Source organism: Canis lupus, chromosome 25 (genome assembly GCF_048164855.1).
Source record: "Canis lupus baileyi chromosome 25, mCanLup2.hap1, whole genome shotgun sequence".
Lineage (NCBI taxonomy): Eukaryota > Metazoa > Chordata > Mammalia > Carnivora > Canidae > Canis > Canis lupus.
This window is the reverse complement of record NC_132862.1, coordinates 39,254,035-39,273,169: the sequence shown is the minus strand read 5'-3', so window position 1 is coordinate 39,273,169 and position 19,135 is coordinate 39,254,035. Positions and strand designations below refer to the sequence as shown.

Below are 19,135 nucleotides of genomic sequence, written 5' to 3'. Positions count from 1 at the left end.
GGTGCTCTTTCTGCTCTCCTAGATCTGCCCCCAGCAAGAGCTCCTGCCCCACCCCACCCCCACACCCACCCCGGCCCCCTTTCAAGTCCCCAGAATGCAGAATCCCCAACCTCTTCCCCCAAACCCTCAGGCCCGTGCCACGTCCTCACACCTCCCACAGGGGACAGGCTACACGGAGAAACACCCCTGGGTAGGATGTCTACAGCATCACACAGGCCCACACAGCTCCTTTGTCTTTGCATTGCGGCCAGGAACACGTGTCCGGTGCAGCAGCCAGCACACTGCGCACTTCATAAATCACCAACTTTTCTGCTCTGCCGAATTTGGCCTCAACGATCAGCATCGTCATGAAGCAGTTGTGAAAATAATCCAATCTCTTAGACTCCAAGCTCTTGAGTTTAGAATCCCCTGCAGTTGAGGTTAGAGTCAGCTCATTGTGTGACAGATACCCAAAGACTGTCCTCAGAGTGTGTGCCAGAGGCTTCGGGATGCCAGTGAGCTCCCGACAGTGTGTCCACATCCTATGCATGGGGTTTCTCTCTCCACTGGGGATTTGGGACCGTGATGCAACTCTTGTGGTTATTGTCTAAGATGATCTGTACTGTTTGCTTCACTGGGGGGAAGAAAAAGGTTTATTTAAAAGAGTCTCTGATGTTGACATAATTCCCTGAGTGAAGCCCCTTTTCTTACCAGAGACTTGTCTGATGTCTGGAGAATTTCTCCTCCAGGTACAGTGAAAGGACAGTCAAATAAGAGCAATATAGAAGCTTCCTCTCCCCTATCTTATTTCTTGCCTCTCCCCAGCTCTGAGTCTCCCCTCCTTCTTTAGCATCCTTGAATAGCCACCTTCTGCAAACGCACCAAACAAGACCTTCCAGGTTGGGGGTGCTCCATGGCCAATCTCTAGTTCTCCCAGTAGAAAAGACAGTTCAGAATCATCAGAGGCAAAGGCAGAGGAGAACACCTCAGGGAAAGTGAACAGCTGGTCTCTCTATCCTTGAGGAAGGGTGGAAGAAAGGAGATAAATCACCTGCCCTGCACATACTCCAATGCACAGCCTGCCTGAGGGCCACCAGTGATAGGTCCCAGTTCCCCCCAGAGGATACGGGCAGCACCCACGGCCCAGGACCCCGCCCCCCAAGCCAAGGCCTGGACATCACTGACACCCTATAGGGTTGTATGAGAGCCATCCTACTCCCTCCCATTTTGACCTCTACAACTCCTGCCCCAGCCCCACCCTACTCATTTTGGGTATGGAAAATCACAGGGAAAGCAAGAAGACATGATGCTTTTGAAAGATAAAAACCCAGAAGTTATAACCTGCAGTATAACAAGAATAACAACATGTATGCAGCAGTCGCAGAGTACCGAGCCCCCACATATACTGTTTCATCCCCTATATGCACACACCTATGATAAAGTTTAATTTACAAATCAGGCACAGTAAGAGATGAAGAGCAATAACTAAAAATAAAACAATTATAGGACTATAATAAAAGTTATATGACTGTGGTCTAAGTAGCTTACTGTATGGTACCCACTCACGCTTCTTCTGGTGCTGATGTGAGATGATAACATGCCTTTGTGATGAGATGATGTGAGAATAAGATGCCTTCGTTATGAGACAACAGAAGATGACTGAGACAAAGCGTTAGGCTATGACAGGTGTCTGCCTCTGGACCACAGTTGACGGTAGGTAGCTAGCCACGGGTAGGGGGACTGCTGTAATGTATTTAAACATAACCAGCCTACAAGCAGACTTGGGAGGGAGGCTAGGAGCCTGGGCACACTCAGATCACTGCCACCAGCAGCAATCCATAGCCGGGTGGTGGCAAACCGGCCTGTCTTGAACAATGCAAGGCACTCGGGGAGCTGCTGGCCACAGGCTGCATGTCAGCAGCCCCAGCCCCAGAATCACTGGATGTTAAGAGCTGGCCAAGACCTCTTGACTCACTTTATGGTTGAGGAAAAGAAGTCTCAAGAAGAGGAAGGGGAAAAAAAAAAAAAAGAAGAGGAAGGGACTTGGGGCTGGCCTTTATATGCAAATAATATGCAAATATGTGCATGTGCCCTCTCCTCTTCCTGCATGTTCTTGGGAAAATCCCAGGGGAAATGCCTGTCTCCAGTTGTAAGTATTTTCTGGAAATAACACACTTTGCTTCCTATGGCACCTCTGTGCACTAAGTTCCTGTGTTTTTGTCAGACCACATCAGGTGGACTCCAGACACCTTCCCACCACCTCCCTTTCCAGCTCTGTCAGCTGAGTCAGCCCCAGGAGACTCCCCCCAACCCCTGCCCCCATCACCACCTCCACCAGCCACCACCCCCACCCCCTTACCATTCCTGGTTTTTCCTCTCTCTGCTCCAGAACCACCATATCCAAGTTGTGCCCGCAGGAAAATGCAAAGCTGCCCACCCCCACCCCGTGGCAGGGATGGCTTACCATGCCCTGCGGGCAGAGGCAGCCGGAGACACAGCCTGTGCTCATGCACTGCAGGTCATAGTTCTGGCAGGTTTTGGCACACTCCAGTCCTTCAGCCCTCGGGTTATCAGCGGGACACACCAACTTGACCATGGGGGGCCGACAGGACAGGCTCCTTTTGCCTTGTGGGTAGGAAAAAGTAAAGGAGTGAATGGATCTCCCTTCCACTCTCCTAGGTACCCCCACGCCCACCCCATTGCAGTCAATCACTTCCAGAGACCCAGCTTCCCCCTTCCCTGGGATTAGGTGCTCCCCACCTCCCCGTGAGGCTGGATGGCCACCTCATCTACTCAACTGAGCCCCTGACCTTTGCCAATATTGAAGGCGCCTCTCCTGCTCTCCGCATCCCTATGTCAGCCCACGCTCCTCATGCCCCTTGAACCCACCGTAGCAGGTTGCATGAAATCAGGATGCACTGTGGGAATGTCCAGGCCTAGGCTTTAAAGGACCTGCATTGGGTGCTCAAAAGGAACCTCTGTGGCCCCAAATGGACTATTCATAAAATGGTCACAACTAATTTAGCCACAAAATCTTTAAGGGGGACTTTGCTCCCATGGCTCCCATCCTCTGTCCAGCCTCTAGCCACCCATCACTCTTTTTAAATTTGCTATACTCTGTCCCTTGGCACTCCTCCTTGCCCTCCCTGCTTTGTCATCCTCCATCTGATCTCCTCTATCGCCACTCTCTGATATGCTATCTATTTTACTTACTTGTTGATTGCCCGCACCCCTCTTCCCCCACACTAGAATATCAGAATATCTGTTCCATGAAAACAGAGGTTCTATCTCCTTTGTTCACAGACATATCATATTTCCTGACAATCAGGTATTGACAGCTGATTGAGTAAATGATGACAGCAGATGACTGATACAATACTTTCCTTTCAAAAACTTGGATTTAGAGAAATAAATGCACCTCACGGCATTTATATCTTACCATATAGAGCACTTATTATCTCCTGTGGACAAGCTCTAGCCTTATTTTTATACAGAAACTTTTGTTAGGAAAACGAAACCCTAAAAGACTAAGTGGATCTTCCAAATTGCACAAAAATTTTGGAGCTTCCTGACTTCAAAAATCAGCACCTTCCAGAGACCACAGGCTAGAAAACACCCAAAAGGATGGGGACACGAGCAACCACCAGGGAGAGGAGCAGAGGGACTAGGTGACCCTTGTGCCTGCTATGGACTGAATGTCCCTCCCCCAAAAATCATACTCTGACCCCAAAAGTAGTGGTGATAGGAAGTGAGCCCTTTGGGAAGTAAGAGGGCCATAAGGGTAGAGCTTTCACAGATGGGGCTAGGGCCCTAATGAAGACAGTCCCCCACAAGCTCATCAGCCCCTCTTGCCCTCTGAGGACACAGGAGAAGCCTGCAACCTACACCTGATCTTGCCGGCACCCTGAGCTTAGACTTCCAGCCTCTACAACTGCAAGACATTTACACTAAGAACACAGAAATACATTTCTGTATTTCTCACAGTGAAGCCACCTAGTCTGTGGTGTCTTGCTACGGCAGCCTGAATAGAAAAAGACAAGATTTTAAGTTCTGATTTCAATGTCTGAGCCACCCATGTGCTTGGGATCTCACCCCGGCTCAAGGCTGAGAGATGCTCCCCAATCAGTCACATAAGCAGCCTGACTTCTTACCTGGGCCAAACTGGAGAACGAATGTATAGCACACATATGGGTCACTGGGAGAGGTGTGGTGTTGAGAGAAGTGAAAGGCAGAGAGAAGTGGTCAAGCTGGAGGTTGAAATTGGCCCATTTATCTGCCTAAAGTCATCCCTCTCCTTCTGGGACAGTCCTTTCGAGGCACGGATCCCTCTGGAAGCCAATTAGTTCTCTCTGATTCATAAGCATGAATATGGTCCCATCAGTGCCAGGTCAGCCCCTTCTCCCTTCTGTGCCTTGTCCTTAACCAGTGTAGCTACTATTAGGACCTTAAACTGAGAACCAAGAGTCTCAACTCCCTTCTTTCAAATCCATCTGAAAAGCTTTCTAACCAGGTGTCCTTCTTGAAAGGAGTGGTCAATAAATTGATTCCAGACAGTATCAGAAAAGATCTAGAAAAGACTTGTCAGTCTATTTACCCACTCCATGATATCTTTGTTAGAAAAGCAAAAATGTTGAAGAAGCCCAAGTTTGAATTGGGAAAGCTCCTAGAGCTTCATGGTGAAGGTAGTAGTTTTTCTGGAAAAACTACTGGGAATGAGACCGGTGCTAAAGTTGAATGAGCTGATGGATATAGCCACCAGTCCAAGAATCGGTTTAAAATTAAGACAGTTAATGGTGACAAATAAAAAATCTTATTTGTGATGTTTAAAAATAAATCATCAAATAAATAAATAAAAATCAACAGGTGTCCTTATCATTAAAGACCTAAATATGAGACCTGAAAGCATAAAAATACTTGAAGAGAGCACAGGCAGTGATCTCTCTGACATTGGCTGTAGTCACTTTTTTCTAGATATGTCCCCTGAGGCAAGAGAAACAAAAGTCAAAATAAACTATTGGGACTACATCAAAATAAAAAGCTCCTGCACAGTGAAGTAAACAATCAGCAAAAGTAAAAGGCAACCTATGGAATAGAAGATATTTGCAAATGGCATATCTGATGAAGGGTTAGTATCCAAAATATATAAAGAGCTGACATAACTCAACACCCCAAAAAAACAAATAATCCAATTAAAATATGGACAGAAGACTTTTCTCCAAAAAAGACATCCAAATGCCCAACACACACATGAAAAGGTGCTCAACATCACTCATCGCCAGGGAAATACAAATCAAAACTCCAATGAGATATCACCTCCGCACACCAGTCAGAGTGGCTAAAATCAACAACATAAGAAACAACAAGTGTTGGTGGGGATGTGGAGAAAAAGGAACCCTCGTGCACTGTTGGTGGGAATTCAAACTGGTGAAGCCACTCTGGAAAACAGTATGGAAGTTCTTCAAAAAATTAAAAATAGAATTCCCATACAATCCAATAATTCCACTACATGGTATTTACCCAATGAATATGAAAGTGCTATTTCAAAAGGATACATGCACCCCTACATTTACTGCAGCATTATTTACAGTAGACTATGGTAACAGCCCACATGTCCATCCATAGATGAATGGATAAAGAAGCGGTGGTATATATGTACAATGGAATATTAGTCAGTCATAAAAAGAATGAAATCTAGCCATTTGCAACAACTCAGATGGAGCTAGAGAGTATAATGCCAAGCAAAATATGTTAGAGAAAGACAAATACCATATGATCTCACTCATATGTGAAATTTAAGAAAAAAAGGCAAAGGAGAAAAGAGAGAGACAAACCAAGAAACAGGCTCTTAACTATAGAGAACAAACAGCTGGTTACCAGAGGGGAAGGGGTGGGGATACAGGGAAAATAGTGGATGGGGATTAAAGAGTACATTTATCATGATGGAGAAAAATACATAAATTAAAATGATTAGATAGGTAAGTAGGTAGATGATAGATAGATAGACAGATAGATAGATGTCCTTATCAGCATGTCCCTGAGTAAAAAAGAGGCCAGTGAAGGAGGTGGTCTTCTCCACAATCAAGGAGACCAACTTACAGCTGCTCATTAGGTTAAGGTCACCATGGGCAAAACAGGAGTCTCACTGAGTCCATCTTGCAGATAACTTGATCTTTCTGCCTAAAATTCCTCCTTGCCTCAGTAATTTGGATATACACATGCCAAGGCATGTCAAGGCCTGAAAGTCACTCACACAAACACAAAAGTTGTGTCAATCCTGACCCAAGCCCAAATGCACGTGCACATCAGACAGAGCAGCTCCCCCCAACCCCCCCCCCAAAAAAAGACAAGAGCAACCCAGCTGGGAGATGAAGAAGAGTCCTTGCAGGGGGCGGGGGTGGGGGGCAGGGCGGGTAGTACTCACTGCGGTGAGACCGGGGGCTGCTGAGCACCGGGTTGGGCAGCAGGCTTCCCAGGCCTCCACTTGTGGTACAGTGCATGAAGCCATCCTCACAGTAGCTGCAGAGAGGAGGTCAGAGCCCAGCTTTGCAAGAGCAGTGACACTTGCCAGCTCTTTTTCCTCACCTCCCACTAACTCTCTGCCCCCTCCAACTTGGGGAAGTCCCATAACTCATTGAAAACACTGCCTGCTAAGGTTGCCAATGACCTCCATGTTACCGAACCTAATGGAATTTCTTCAGTTCTTTTCTCACCTGATCCCTTCCCACAGTATTCATCACTGTGACTCTTCTGTTCTTCTAGGGAAAGAAAAAAATCTTTCCTGGTTTTCTCCTACGTTCCTAGTTGTTCCTTCAAGCCCACCCCTCTGCTGGCTCCACACTCGGCTCTCTTTTGTCACTCCGTGCTGTCATCCACATCCCCAGCTGCTTTGACAGAGACGACTTGCACATTCACATTAGCAGCTGGGATCTCTCCCTTGAACCTGAGATCCATATATTCAAGCACTTACATGACAGCCATCTTGGTGTCTCAAAGACTCCAAACCCCGTATGTCCAAAACTGAAGTCATGACCACCCCCCCACCACCACCAAAGCCAGTGCTCCTTCAGGGTCTGATACACTGCATAATACCACCATACATCCAGTTTCACAAACCAGCAAATGAGGGGTCAGCCTGATACCGCCTTCTCCCCACCCGCTATATCTGCCCATCACCCAGCCCTTGGACTTCATCTCCAAAATATCTCTATCTCCACTGCCATGAGCCACTCCACCTCTGACCTGGACAAGGCAAAAACTCCTAATGGATGATGTCCCTGCAACTATTATTGTACAAAACACACTTCTCTTGGAAGCCCAAATACCTTTTCAAAACCTAAAGCTGATTATGTCACATCCCTGCTCGGATTCCTTCAATAGCTTCCCCTCAGGAGGCCTTAGGATAGAGACCAAATCCCTAAGATGGCCTTCCAGGCCCCATGCACTCAAGCCCCTGCCTACTCTTCCTCCAGCCCATTTCAAGCACTCATAGACCATGTACTTCTCTCTTCCTCCCACCCTTGTGACTTTGCATGTATTAGAATTAATATTTAGTTAAGACCTTTTTCTGTCACTGGACTATAAAATCTAAGAGGGTAGAAGCCATGACTGGTCTTGCTCATTTTCTCCTCAGCAGACAGCTGCAAAAGGCTTTGCATAAAGTATTCAATATATTGCTAATCCCTATCCCCTTCCCTAACATGAGCAACTATTTTTATGATATCTGATCTCCTAAATGGCGCCCAGTGACCTCCTGGTGTTCACACTCTTGTGTCAACTATTGCACCAAGGTTGGTCTGTGTGACCAACAGTATGTGGCAACAGTGACATACCATATGTCACTTAAGATTAGGTTATGAAAGACTACAGCTTCTGTCTTGGTGCTCTCTCTTGGATTATTCAGTCTAGGAAAACCAGTTCATGAGCAGCCCAATGGAGAGGTCCATGGGGCAAGAAACTGAATTAAGCCTTCTGCCGAGAGCCGTAAGAATGATCTGGGAATGCACCTTCCAGCACCAGTCAAGTCTCCAGATGACTGCAGCCCTAGCCAACAGTTTGACTACAACCTTATGAGCCAACCTGAGCTGAACCACCTGGCCACACTGCTCCTGGAGTCCTGACCTTTAGAAACTGGGTGAGATTATACATGTTCATTGTTTTAAGCTGCTAAATTTGGGGTTAATTTTTTATGCAGCAATAAATAAAGAAAACTAATATAATTTTATTCTGTTTCATGTATCTCTGCCTGAATATATTCTTATAAAATATGTGTTTATTTTGCACATGTGTATGTTTAAATTCTATAAGCAGTATTGTCTATCACACTCTGTTCTTCTGTTTTCTTTAGCAACGTGTTTTAATATTCAGTCCTGCTGGGGCATTTGGGTGGCCCAGTCAGCTAAGCATCTGACTCTAGATTTCAGCTCAGGTGATGTCTCAGGGTCATGAGATTGAGCCCTGTGTTAGGCTCTGTGCTGAGCATGGAGTCTGCTTAAGATTCTCTCTCTCTCTCTCCCTCTGCCTCTCCACCTCCCATTCTCTCTCTCTCTCAAAAAAAAAAAAAATTTCAATCCTGCGAATATATACCTACTTGCCTGGTGCTTCTAAGGCTGGATAACCCTCTATAGTATGCATCCATTACATTTTACATACATACCCTCCCAGGGATGGGCACGGATTGTCACCTGCTCCTCACCACTATAAACAAAACTGTGATTAACATCTTCAAACGTTGGGACTCCTGGGTGGCTCAGCGCTTAAGCATCTGTCTTTGGCTCAGGGCATAATCCCAGAGTTCCAGGATCAAGTCCCACATCAGGCTCCCTGCAAGGCACCTGCTTCTCCCTCTCCCTATGTCTCTGCCTTCTCTCTGTCTCTCATGAATAAGTTAATAAAATCTTTTTAAAAAAATCTTCAAACATGTGCTCTTAAGAGTCTGTGTGAGCATTTTTAAAAAACATTTTAGTTCTTTATTTGAGAGAGAGACCATGAGTGGAGTGGAGGGGCACAGGGAGAGGGAGAAGCTCAGCAGGGAACCTAATGCAGGGCTCTATTCCAGAACCCTGGAATCATGACCTGAGTAGATGCTTAATGACTGAGCCACTCAGGCGCCCCAGAGAATTTCTTTAGTATACATGCCCCAGAGCAGAGCTGTGGGAATAGCAAGTATGGATATCTAATTTAGTTTATACTGTGCCAATTGCTCTCTGGGGTGCAACTGACCTTCCCTTGAAGGAAGAGATGTCCCTTCCACATGAAAGAAAGCCAGGGGACTGGAGAAGGGAGAGGTAGACAGGGGCTTGAGTGCATGGGGCCTGGAAGGCCATCTTAGGGATTTGGTCTCTATCCTAAAGCTTCCTGAAGGGAAGGATATTAAGGATTCCAAGCAGGGGTATGTTATGTCATCATATGTGATTATGATCAGATTTAGGTTTTGGAAAGATACTGAGTTATCTGAACAAATATCTGTCCTACCAGCAGCAGACTGGGGGCCTCATATTCTGCAGCCCTGTCAACACTTGGCATTATCCAGATTTCAAATTTTTCCACTCTAATAGATATGAAGTAACACGCATAGTTTTAATTTGTATTTCTCTGATATAACGATTTTGAATATTTTTAATGTGGCTGCTGCTCAATCAAAATTTATTGAATGAGCAAGAGAATCAGCCCTTCCCTCTCTGGACACATGTAGAAGTTGTGCCCTCTGGTTTCTAATTAATACATGATTTAAAGATATCCTCCCCCAAATGTCACAGTCTGTCTGTCATTTGGGCATAACCCAAAAGCTTGATTTTATTTTTAGAAAGAAAAAAAAGAAAATCCTTGCAGGTAGGTGTATAATCAACTTCTGACCCAGACCTTGGCTTGCAATAAAGCAGGCACTCTACTGTGATGCCTGTTTGATGACCAGACAACTGGCCTGAAGACACCTCATCTCCAACCTTTCCTGTGCCTCTGATATGCCTCCTGCCCTCCAAGTCACCCCAGCCTCGTATCCTCTGGCTTCCTTCCTCACCATACTACTTCAACATGAGGTCCACAATGACCATCTGATCACCAAATTCAACAGCCTCCTCTCCATGTAATGTGAAGAGTTCAAGAATCCCTGGGTTCACTTGCTAGGTGATTTAGGAAAGTGGTCATCTCTCTAAGCTTCAAATTCTTTACTAAAAAAGCAATGCTTGCCTCCTAACAGTGTTGTTTTAAGATCCCAGAAAGAAACACCCCAAAAATCACAGCTGGACAACTGCAGTAAAATGACCACTGGGCTGAGGCCCAACGCTCAAACCAAATGATGTTATTAATCCCCTGCTTCCTTCACTTCGACCATATGGCTCTGCCCTAGTTATGCCTTTTTGCTGGCCTTTTTCCTTTGGCCTCTCTCATAGGATCCTCTTTCTCTTCTCCTGGCCCTCTGATCATCCCCCAAGCTCTGGACTCAGTCTCCTTTTCTGCTCCTCGGCCCACACCCTTGGAGAGCTCTCTACTCTCATGACTATACCCACAAATCTTGTCCAGCATCAAGTTCCAACTGCACCCATCATTCTAGCAACCGTTTCCGTTGCTCACCAATATGCCCTCTTGGTAACTCAGTCATCTCAGCTAAGACCAAACTCATTATCTTCCCTCTACCAACAAGCAAGCAAGAGCCCTCTTGCTTTTCTGGTCCTCCCTTGCATACCAGTTCAGAGCCTCAGGGCCATCTTCAGCAACCTTCATTTCCCCCTGACCCTCTCCCCCCACACACACATGCCTCCAGACTGTTTACTTTCTCTCTGTTTAAAACCTCTCAAGTCCTCACCCTATCTTTCAAGGACCCTCAACATCCCTCCAGGCTTCTCTTCTCTTCCCACAACACACGCTCCCCCAGAGGACTTACCATGGGGACGAGTGAGGGAAGACTCCCTGTGTGCTTTAGCTCTGGGGCCTCAGCTCCACCCCAAAGCCCCCATCCCATGGGACTACCCCACACCCACTGCTAGAATCTTCCTCAAATCCCAAGCTACCTCCTGCACTGTCTTCTCCAGTTCCTTCCAATTGGAAGCAATCTGCCCACTTCAAATGAGTAGAGATTTTTAGGTCTACAAAATGGAAAATCTACCAAACAATAGTTATTTCATCTCAGCAAACATTAATTGTACTTATTTTCTGCCAGAAGAGTGTCAGGTGCTGGGAACCAGGGCCTAAGATATGGTTTCTACTCTTAGGGGAGGCCACAGTCCAGATGGGAGATAAAACACATTTTGCCAACATCCAAGTCCAATGACAACCACTATTTTACTCCAGGTGTCATCAACTCGCTTTGGGTACCAGAGATTGGGAAGGACTACAAATTCATCTCACTAAGTGAGGAGGAAAAGCTTCATGCCAAATGTGCAGACCTTGTTGGGACTTTGATTTGAACAAACCAATTATATATAAAAAGACATTTTGAGACAGTCAGGGAAAAGTGGAGATGGATGGAATATTAGGTGTTATCAGGAATTGTTGTAAATACTTAGCTTAATAATGATATTACTGTTAGGTTTGGTTTTTTTCAGTGCTTATCTGTTAGAAATACATAATGAAATATTTTCAAAGAAATGACATAATATCTGAGATTTTCTTTATTCCAGCCAAAGAGGGGAGAAGGGGATAAATAAGCATGGAAGAGTGTTAATAATCACTGAAGCTGGGGATGGATGCCTTAGGGCTTGTCACACTATTCTCTCTACTTTTATGACTGAAATAGTCCATAATCAGGTCTCCCTAATAGACTATCATCTTCCTTGGGACCCACACTGTGTCTTGTTCACCTTTAGATCACCACCCTCTAGGCTAGCACCCAGGGCAGAGCACATGCCAAGGAAGCATTTGCCCAACAAAACATGTTACCCATTTCTCCTGTGACCGTGACAGACCGTGAAACCAACTTGACCGGCAAAGGACCACACGAAGCATGTGGGATTGGAGCTGTTTTTCAGGGAAGTGCACGAAGCAGGTCAGGATAGCAATGCACCAGTAAGGCAAACCTGCTGTGGTCTGTTTTCACTGCCAGGAAGCCAAAGGGGAGGGGACAGGGAGCCCTCCCATTTACTGTTCTGGAAAGGGAAACTGAGACCTAGCACAGGCAAATGGGAAATCCTACTGGCAGTCTGCTCTAGTTTCCAGCGATGTAAGGAAATCATTCGAGCTGTGCAACTCAGGGCAAGTCACTTCCCTTCCTGGGCCTCAGTTTCCCAACCGTGAAATGAAGGACCCAGAAGACCATTTTCCTTACAAGCTCCGCCATTCCTGAGGTCCCTGGTCATGCTGCTCGCACTTACCACATGGTGTGATGGTCTGAGAAGATGTCTTCGGGCTGAAAGATCTCACCATCATAGTAACAGGGACACTGAGCCTTGGGCACACAATCTCCCCTCTCATCCAGGTACAGCCCTGGGGGGCAGAAGCAGCCTTCCAAGCAGACCTCATTGCAGTCCTCCTCCGGGTAAGAGAGGGAGCGACAGGTCATGTTGCAGGGGGTCCCACACTGCAGGTACACCTGGCCCTGGGGGCAGCTCAGCGCTAGAAGAGAGGGTAGAGGAAGGAGGGCTTCAGTGGAAGCATGGAAACACGACAATGCCAAGGACTGTGGTTCTAGGATTCGGGCTGCCACCCCCTGCAGCTGTGACCCCAATTATATCTCTATGATCACCACCTTTCTTTCCCACTATGAGCAAAACTGGATTTCATGCTCGCGGATGTCTATGATAATAATGGATGCACACAGTTTCCCCTCTGCTGAGCCAGAGGGCTCCTGCCTTAGCCATCTCTGAATCCTTAAAGCCTGGGATATGTAGAAATAGGGAGGATTTTGACACTATGAGTATTAAAAAGAACTGAGAGTGGCAGGCAAGGGCACTTCTCCCAGGATGAAGATAATTAATTTAGCACCTGCTGTATACCCTGCTCTTCACACAGCTTGTATACCTTTTATGCCTTTCATTGAGCTAGATCTCATAGCCCCCTTCCTAGAGGGAAGAAAATGCAAACATAAACTAAGTGACTGTCAAGATCATGCCTCCCAGGCAGAAGCAGAGGCAGGATGTGAACCCAGTTTTCCATGACCCAAAAGCTCATGCTCTCCACCATTATGCTCTAAAAAGGAAACCACCCCTTAGGAGCCATGCTTTCAAGGACAGCCACAGAGAGCAGAGCCACCCTTGTACCTGAGCTAGCAAAGTAGGCCACCCCGCCTCCCCACTAACCTCCCTCTCCCCCCTCCCCTCCTCTGGCGTCCCACAGAGAAATAGCACAGCACACACCAGCCAAGAGGATGGGTGGCAAACAGCAACACAGGGAAGCCAATGGGCTCTGTCTCCCAAATTCCTGGGTCCAAGCCCCAGTTCTGCCATTAGTTACAAAGTGACCTAGAGCAGTTTCCTTGCTGGACCAGACTAAAACCCACCCGGGGTTGTTGTGAAGGTTCAGTGCACCAACCAGGTCTGAGTAATGCACAGCATGTGGCAAATCCTCCCTGCTACTTTATCGTGATGATGACTGGGGAAATAGTCCCAGCTCAGTGGGCTCCAGAAGGGAGGGATGGGCCAGAGACTGGGTCTTCCAGTGCCTACGAAGACCTGGCACTCCTGGATCCTGGTCTATTCCCATAGGCACCCCAAGGATGAAATTCCTTACGGGGGAGGTGGGGTGCAGGAAGCACTTTGCCCTTTCTGAAGGCTTTCCCATCGCTAATCAGCTGCTGTCCGAGAAGTGAGAACCTCACTCTGAGGACACTGTTCCTAAGACCACTGGAATCCTTCTGCTCTCTATTGGAATCCAGTTTTACAGTAGAAACCCAATGGCAGCACGTGTCATGGAAGCTGTAAAAGGAAGCTCAGGCCAGGAACCCCAGACACAGGGGTGGGAACATCTGGGAAGCCCCTGCAGCTCCCGGCCTCCTGCAACTGGTTCTGTGTTTGAGGGCAGCTGAGAAGAGAGGGGGCTCTGTAGCCATATTAGACATGGATTTTTCTCTGAACCAGCAGAGAGGTTGGGCGCAGTGAATGGGTATTCAGAGCAGGGTGGATTAAGATGGGGTGTGCTGGGCAATAAAGATGCAACTCACTTTTGATCCATCAAACCTATGAGAATAAGGTCACATTTAACCCATTAAGGAGCAGCTGGAGCTGAGAGATTTTTTTCTCTGACAGACTGTCGTCCCTAGAGCTGGCTTAGAGCCATACTGGATTTCTCCTTTGGCCTTCTTCCCCAGAAGCAGCGGTGCACACCTCAGTTTAACAGGTGTTTATTGTGTGCCCACTGAGTCCTAGGGGCTGTGCTAGGCTCACAGATGCAGCAATGGTAAGACTTGGTGCCAGCCTGCAAGGAGCCCATGGTCTCGTCATGTTACAAGAAAAAAAATGTGTGTGCCTCTGCCTCATCGCCTCACAGCATCCCACAAAGTAGCTGCATGATCAGCCTTCACTCTGTGAGCATCCCCAGTTGGTATGACCTCTCCTTAAGGATGGAGTTAGTGGGTTAGGGAGCTCTGTTCATTTTTAAAGAGGAAAATGCCCACCTTCCTCGGGTTCAGGCAACTGGGGCCATCTGGGCAGCCTTTCTCTAGTTCACCTCCACAGAAGCCCATAGAGACAAAAATGCCTTCCCAGGATCCCCACAGTTTCTGCCTCCCTAACCAACTCCCAGTCCCTGTTCTCTCTTGTTCTGCTCCCAGTGGAGGTGAAGGAGGGCGGCTCTTTTGAGATTACAGAATATGTCAGTAAGCTCTCAGCTTCTGGGGGACAATGTCCTAAATTAGGAAACCCTTCAGATGCCCTAGCACACTGATAATGAAGATTCCCTAATACTGGTGGACAACCACCATAATATGGCAGACGACCATATTCATGAACAGTGTGCCATTCCTCCTCATTACTTTGCCCAATTTCTAAACAGCAAACCCCAATGAGGAAGCTAAATTGTGGAGGGCGAGATGAAGAGTTCAAGGCCATAGAGCTGGGAAGTCACAGTTCCAGCAAGGCCTCAGACTCCACTCCTCCAGCTGCTGGCCATGACACTGTGGCGTCCTGGACCCAGAGGGACAGGGAGGCACAACTGCATGCGTGCATAGACATGGTATGGACACTTTTGTCCTTACTTCTGCCTCTGCTCCTCTTGTTTATGACATTGTTTAGACTCCAAACATGAGTTGGCTCATTGGGCCCCAACAGTGACACTTCTAGAGCCCTCGTCCTTTCTTTTCAAATACATGATATATTATAGACTTTCACCATTTCTCATAGCTCCTATTTTCCTGCTTCTGCTGGGATCACTAACATTTTCATTTCTGACCACATCTACTTCACCCTAAAAATCAGAGTATTTGTGATACCTCATCCCAGAATATCCTAATTTCCATCACTACCATTGTCTCACCATAGAACAGCTCTTTTCTGCCAAGATGGTGCCTTTTTAAAGCCCGGTCAAGTACACTGCCTCCAGAAAGCCTTCCTTGGTTGCCCCTGCATTAATCTAATTATCCTTTTATTGGGTGTGACAGCACCTAGTAGAGAAGCAGTTTCTACCTATGCCTCAAAATGGTAGAGGGTTCAGGCTCTACACCACTGGCTTTGCCTGACCATACTGGGCCACCCAGCACATGTTCCCAGAGCAGCAGCACCAACATCAAAGTGAGTGCCATGTAGCCGCTCAAGGGGCCAGAATGTTGAGCAGATACCAGCTCTGGTGGCAGAAATCTAACATGGCAGAGTGAGACTCCAAAGTCGGCTGTGGACAATGATGTCATCCAACTTGACATAACTTCATCAATGCCAGAGATTTGGGCCGGAAGTCCTCTGATGGTTGGCCTGGAGTTACAAGCGAAGGATTGGTAAGTGCGTTCCCCCACTGCCTTGGTGAGACCCTCCTGCGTGCAGAGGCCCTTGGGGATCTGGGACCCATTCACCCTGCAACCGGGCCAGACACGTATCGAACGCTAGGTGGCAGCAGCCACAGGCAATCTCTGCTTGCAGCGGCTGCTAGGTCCTTGGCGTCCAGGTAGGGGGGTGCTACTCGCGCTGCCAGAACAAGCCAGAAGAATCACACTGTCCTGTAGGGGAGCCAGTCCCCACCACCGTGTCCTGCTGGAGATGGGAGGGGAAAGTGGCTGCACATGGACAGTCCTCGTGACCCAGGCGCTCGGGCCCGGTTCCGAATGCACTAATGCAGAGACAGTGCTTAGAAAAGGACGAGCCGTGTGCAAGGGACCCGAGGAGGGCTCGGCTGGGCCGGGGTGGGGGGGGGGTGCTGGCGGCCAGGGAGGGCACCCACCACAGAAGCCGGGCTCCCGCCACGCGATGTGCACGCCCCTCCGGGCACAGGCTGCGGCGTAGTTGGCCACGGCGCTGCAAAGACAGTCTCTGCCGTCGGAGCAGGAGCAGACGTCGTAGCGGCAGTTCTGCACGTAGGGCTGAGGACCCACCGCTCGGTGGCAGGGCTCGAACTTCGAGGAAGTCAGCAGCGCGCACGCCTCCTCCGCAAACCTGGCTGTGGCGGGACAGAGCAGTGCGCAGGCGTGGCGGGGCGCACGCCCCGAGCCCCGCACCGGCCCCGCCCTCGCCCCCACCTGCCCCCGAGGGCCCCACGCGCCCCGCAGTGCCCCCACCGGCTCCTGCCTGGGCTGCGCTCCCTGCCAATCTGCCTGCCCCGTGCCTCTGGAAATCACCATGATTTTTCTTCTGCAGCCAATAAACTTTTCTAATTACGTTTGGCTTAAATGCAAATAAACTGCATTTCCAGAGCACCACAACGGCTGACAGAAAGGAGACCTAGTTCCAGGATGGGCTGAGTAAGGGGAGGAAATTAATGCGGAACTGAAATGCTGCCCCCGATACATCTGCAAATGGCCACCCCAGTGCATTTGTCTAACGATAATTTAATTCTGGGGCTGTGTGGCTGCTGCTCCAACAGACTGAGAAGATCCAGGGACAGGAAACACGGATCATTCTCCTTTCCCAGGGTTCAGCCCCCGGGGGGGGGGTGGGGGGCGGGATGCGCAGTCGAGGTACTTTGAAGCATAAATGATCCAGAGGCAGATCATCAAATGCTGACGGTAAAAGCGAAGTGCCCCTGTGCCCCCAACGTCGGTGCACCGTGCCTTGGGTCGCGCTGGAAGCCGGGAGACCTCGGGACGGAGGGGGCTCGGCGAGGTCCCCCTCCCCCCGGGCTTACGTACCCTGGCGCGGGTTGAGGCTGCAGGGATCGCGGTGCTGCTTCTGCAGGTTCTCGCAGGCCCCGAGCAGCTTCCAGGCGTTCCCGAAGTCCTCCACCAGGGGCTCCGCCAGGCCTGCGGGCGTCACGAAGTCGTCCCCCCGGTTGCCGTTGTAGTTCCCGCACAGGCCGCACGTCTTCCCCGCGTAGGCCGGGGACAGCTGCGGGGAGAGGCAGACCACCGTGGGGCCGCCGCCGAGGCAGCCGCAGCTTCCTGTCGCTAATGAGATGGTTTTAATAATAATAATAAAAAAAAAAAAAAAAAAAAAACCTCCCTGGGTGAAAAATAAAGACGAATTTAATAAACCGCAGCTAAGCCCAAGGCTGCAGGGCAGAGGGAGCTTACTGGGGTGTAAGCTTAGCATTAGAAACATGAGGCTCTTGTCATTAATTAAGAGTCAGAGAGCAGGGGCGTCTGGGTGGCTCGGTGGTTGAGCCTCTGCCCTCAGCTCAGGTCGTGATCCTGGGGACCTGGGATGGAGTCCCACATCCAGCTCCCCAGGGAACCGCTTCTCCCTCTGCCTGTGTCTCTCTGCCTCTCCCTGTGTCTCTGCCTCTCTGTGTCTCTTAGGAGTAAATAAATAAAATCTTAAAAAAAATAAATCAAAGAGCAGTCCTGCCAGAAGGGTGTGAGAGATCATGTAGCCTCTTACAGATAGGGACACAGATGGGGACACTGAGTCCCAGAGAGGGAAAGTGCCTGGCCTACGGTCACAGAGCAGGTGGCAGAGCTGGGACCAGCAGCCAGGTTGAGTCTCAGCCCAGCATGCTCTGTACCACCCTCACCTGTCAGGGAGATGCTGGAGCCTACCAGCTTTGCCACCCATGAGAATCAAGTGTGATGTCAGCACCTCTTGACCCCTTTACTGAACACTTGTATCTGTCACACATGCGGTTGTGTAGCAGCCTAAGTCCATGATAGTCCAAGTCTCAGAGCTCACATTTGGAGACAAAGGACAACACTTTCCCAGCTGGAGTTGACTCAGCCACTATAAGTCATTGGAGAGAAAAGACCATGAGCCAAGGAGGACTCTAGAGGGTGTGATCGTGATCGGAGGAGCCAGGGTCAGCAAGGTGTCTGGGGCAGCCTCCTGTGGGTGACCAAGACGGTTCCGAGGATCCAACTCCAGGCCACCAGCATCTGGTTTGTTCTCCATCATTCTGATCCCAAAGTGCACACTCACGGACAGCTTGGGGCATCAAACCTGCCTTTCACACTCTACAGCTGGGCCCCTCCACCTGTTTCTATTGAGAGGGCCCTGATCCAAAGATGGAGTCAGGGCTGGGACCCCAGAGTCCTAACTCCTGCTCTGCCGGTGATGAACATGGCCGGATGGCCTCCCGGGCTTGACACCATTGTGCACTAGGACTGGGCTCCGCATGGTCATCTCTAGGAGCCCCTTCCAGCTTCCAGCTATGACTTCACAGGATGCAGGATGAACCATCTAGTGGAAGGTTCTGGATCCATATAAAAATGCACCCAAGGAAATACCAATAAAAGAAAGAGAATAGGGCAGCCCAGGTGGCTCAGTGGTTTAGCGCCTGCCTTGGGCCCAGGGCGTGATCCTGGAGACCCAGGATCGAGTCCCACGTCGGGCTCCCGGCATGGAGCCTGCTTCCCCCTCTGCCTGTATCTCTGCCTCTCTCTCTATATATATATCTGTGTGTGTGTGTGTGTGTGTGTGTGTGTGTGTGTCTCATGAATAAGTAAATAAAAATCTTTTTAAAAAAGAGAGAATAATGTTTCCTTGTTTGCTTTACAAATTTCAGGTGTTGCCACACTAGGCCCTGAGGCCTTCCCTGCTGTCACTGTTTAAAATGTAAAAATGGGTGGCTCAGTGGTTGAGCACCTGATCAAGTCCCACATCAGGCTCCCCAGGCGCCCCACAGGGAGCCTACTTCTCCCTCTGCCTATGTCTCTGCC

General features: G+C 48.8%; 1 protein-coding gene across 3 annotated transcripts in view; it reads right to left on the bottom strand.

Moving 5' to 3' along the window:
* VWF (von Willebrand factor) overlaps positions 1-19,135 on the bottom strand; it is a 137,892-nt gene that overhangs the window by 68,149 nt on the left and 50,608 nt on the right. For all 3 annotated transcript variants that reach the window (XR_012017789.1, XM_072799265.1, XM_072799264.1), the window contains exons 14-18: positions 17,177-17,372; positions 16,273-16,488; positions 12,285-12,525; positions 6,401-6,495; positions 2,444-2,604 (exon numbers count right to left, since the gene is read on the bottom strand). Coding sequence is in view for 2 of the 3 variants with exons in the window: in XM_072799265.1 (XP_072655366.1) it covers positions 2,444-2,604; positions 6,401-6,495; positions 12,285-12,525; positions 16,273-16,488; positions 17,177-17,372 (909 nt within the window). In the remaining variant the exon portion in view is untranslated. The remainder of the gene's footprint in view (positions 1-2,443; positions 2,605-6,400; positions 6,496-12,284; positions 12,526-16,272; positions 16,489-17,176; positions 17,373-19,135) is intronic.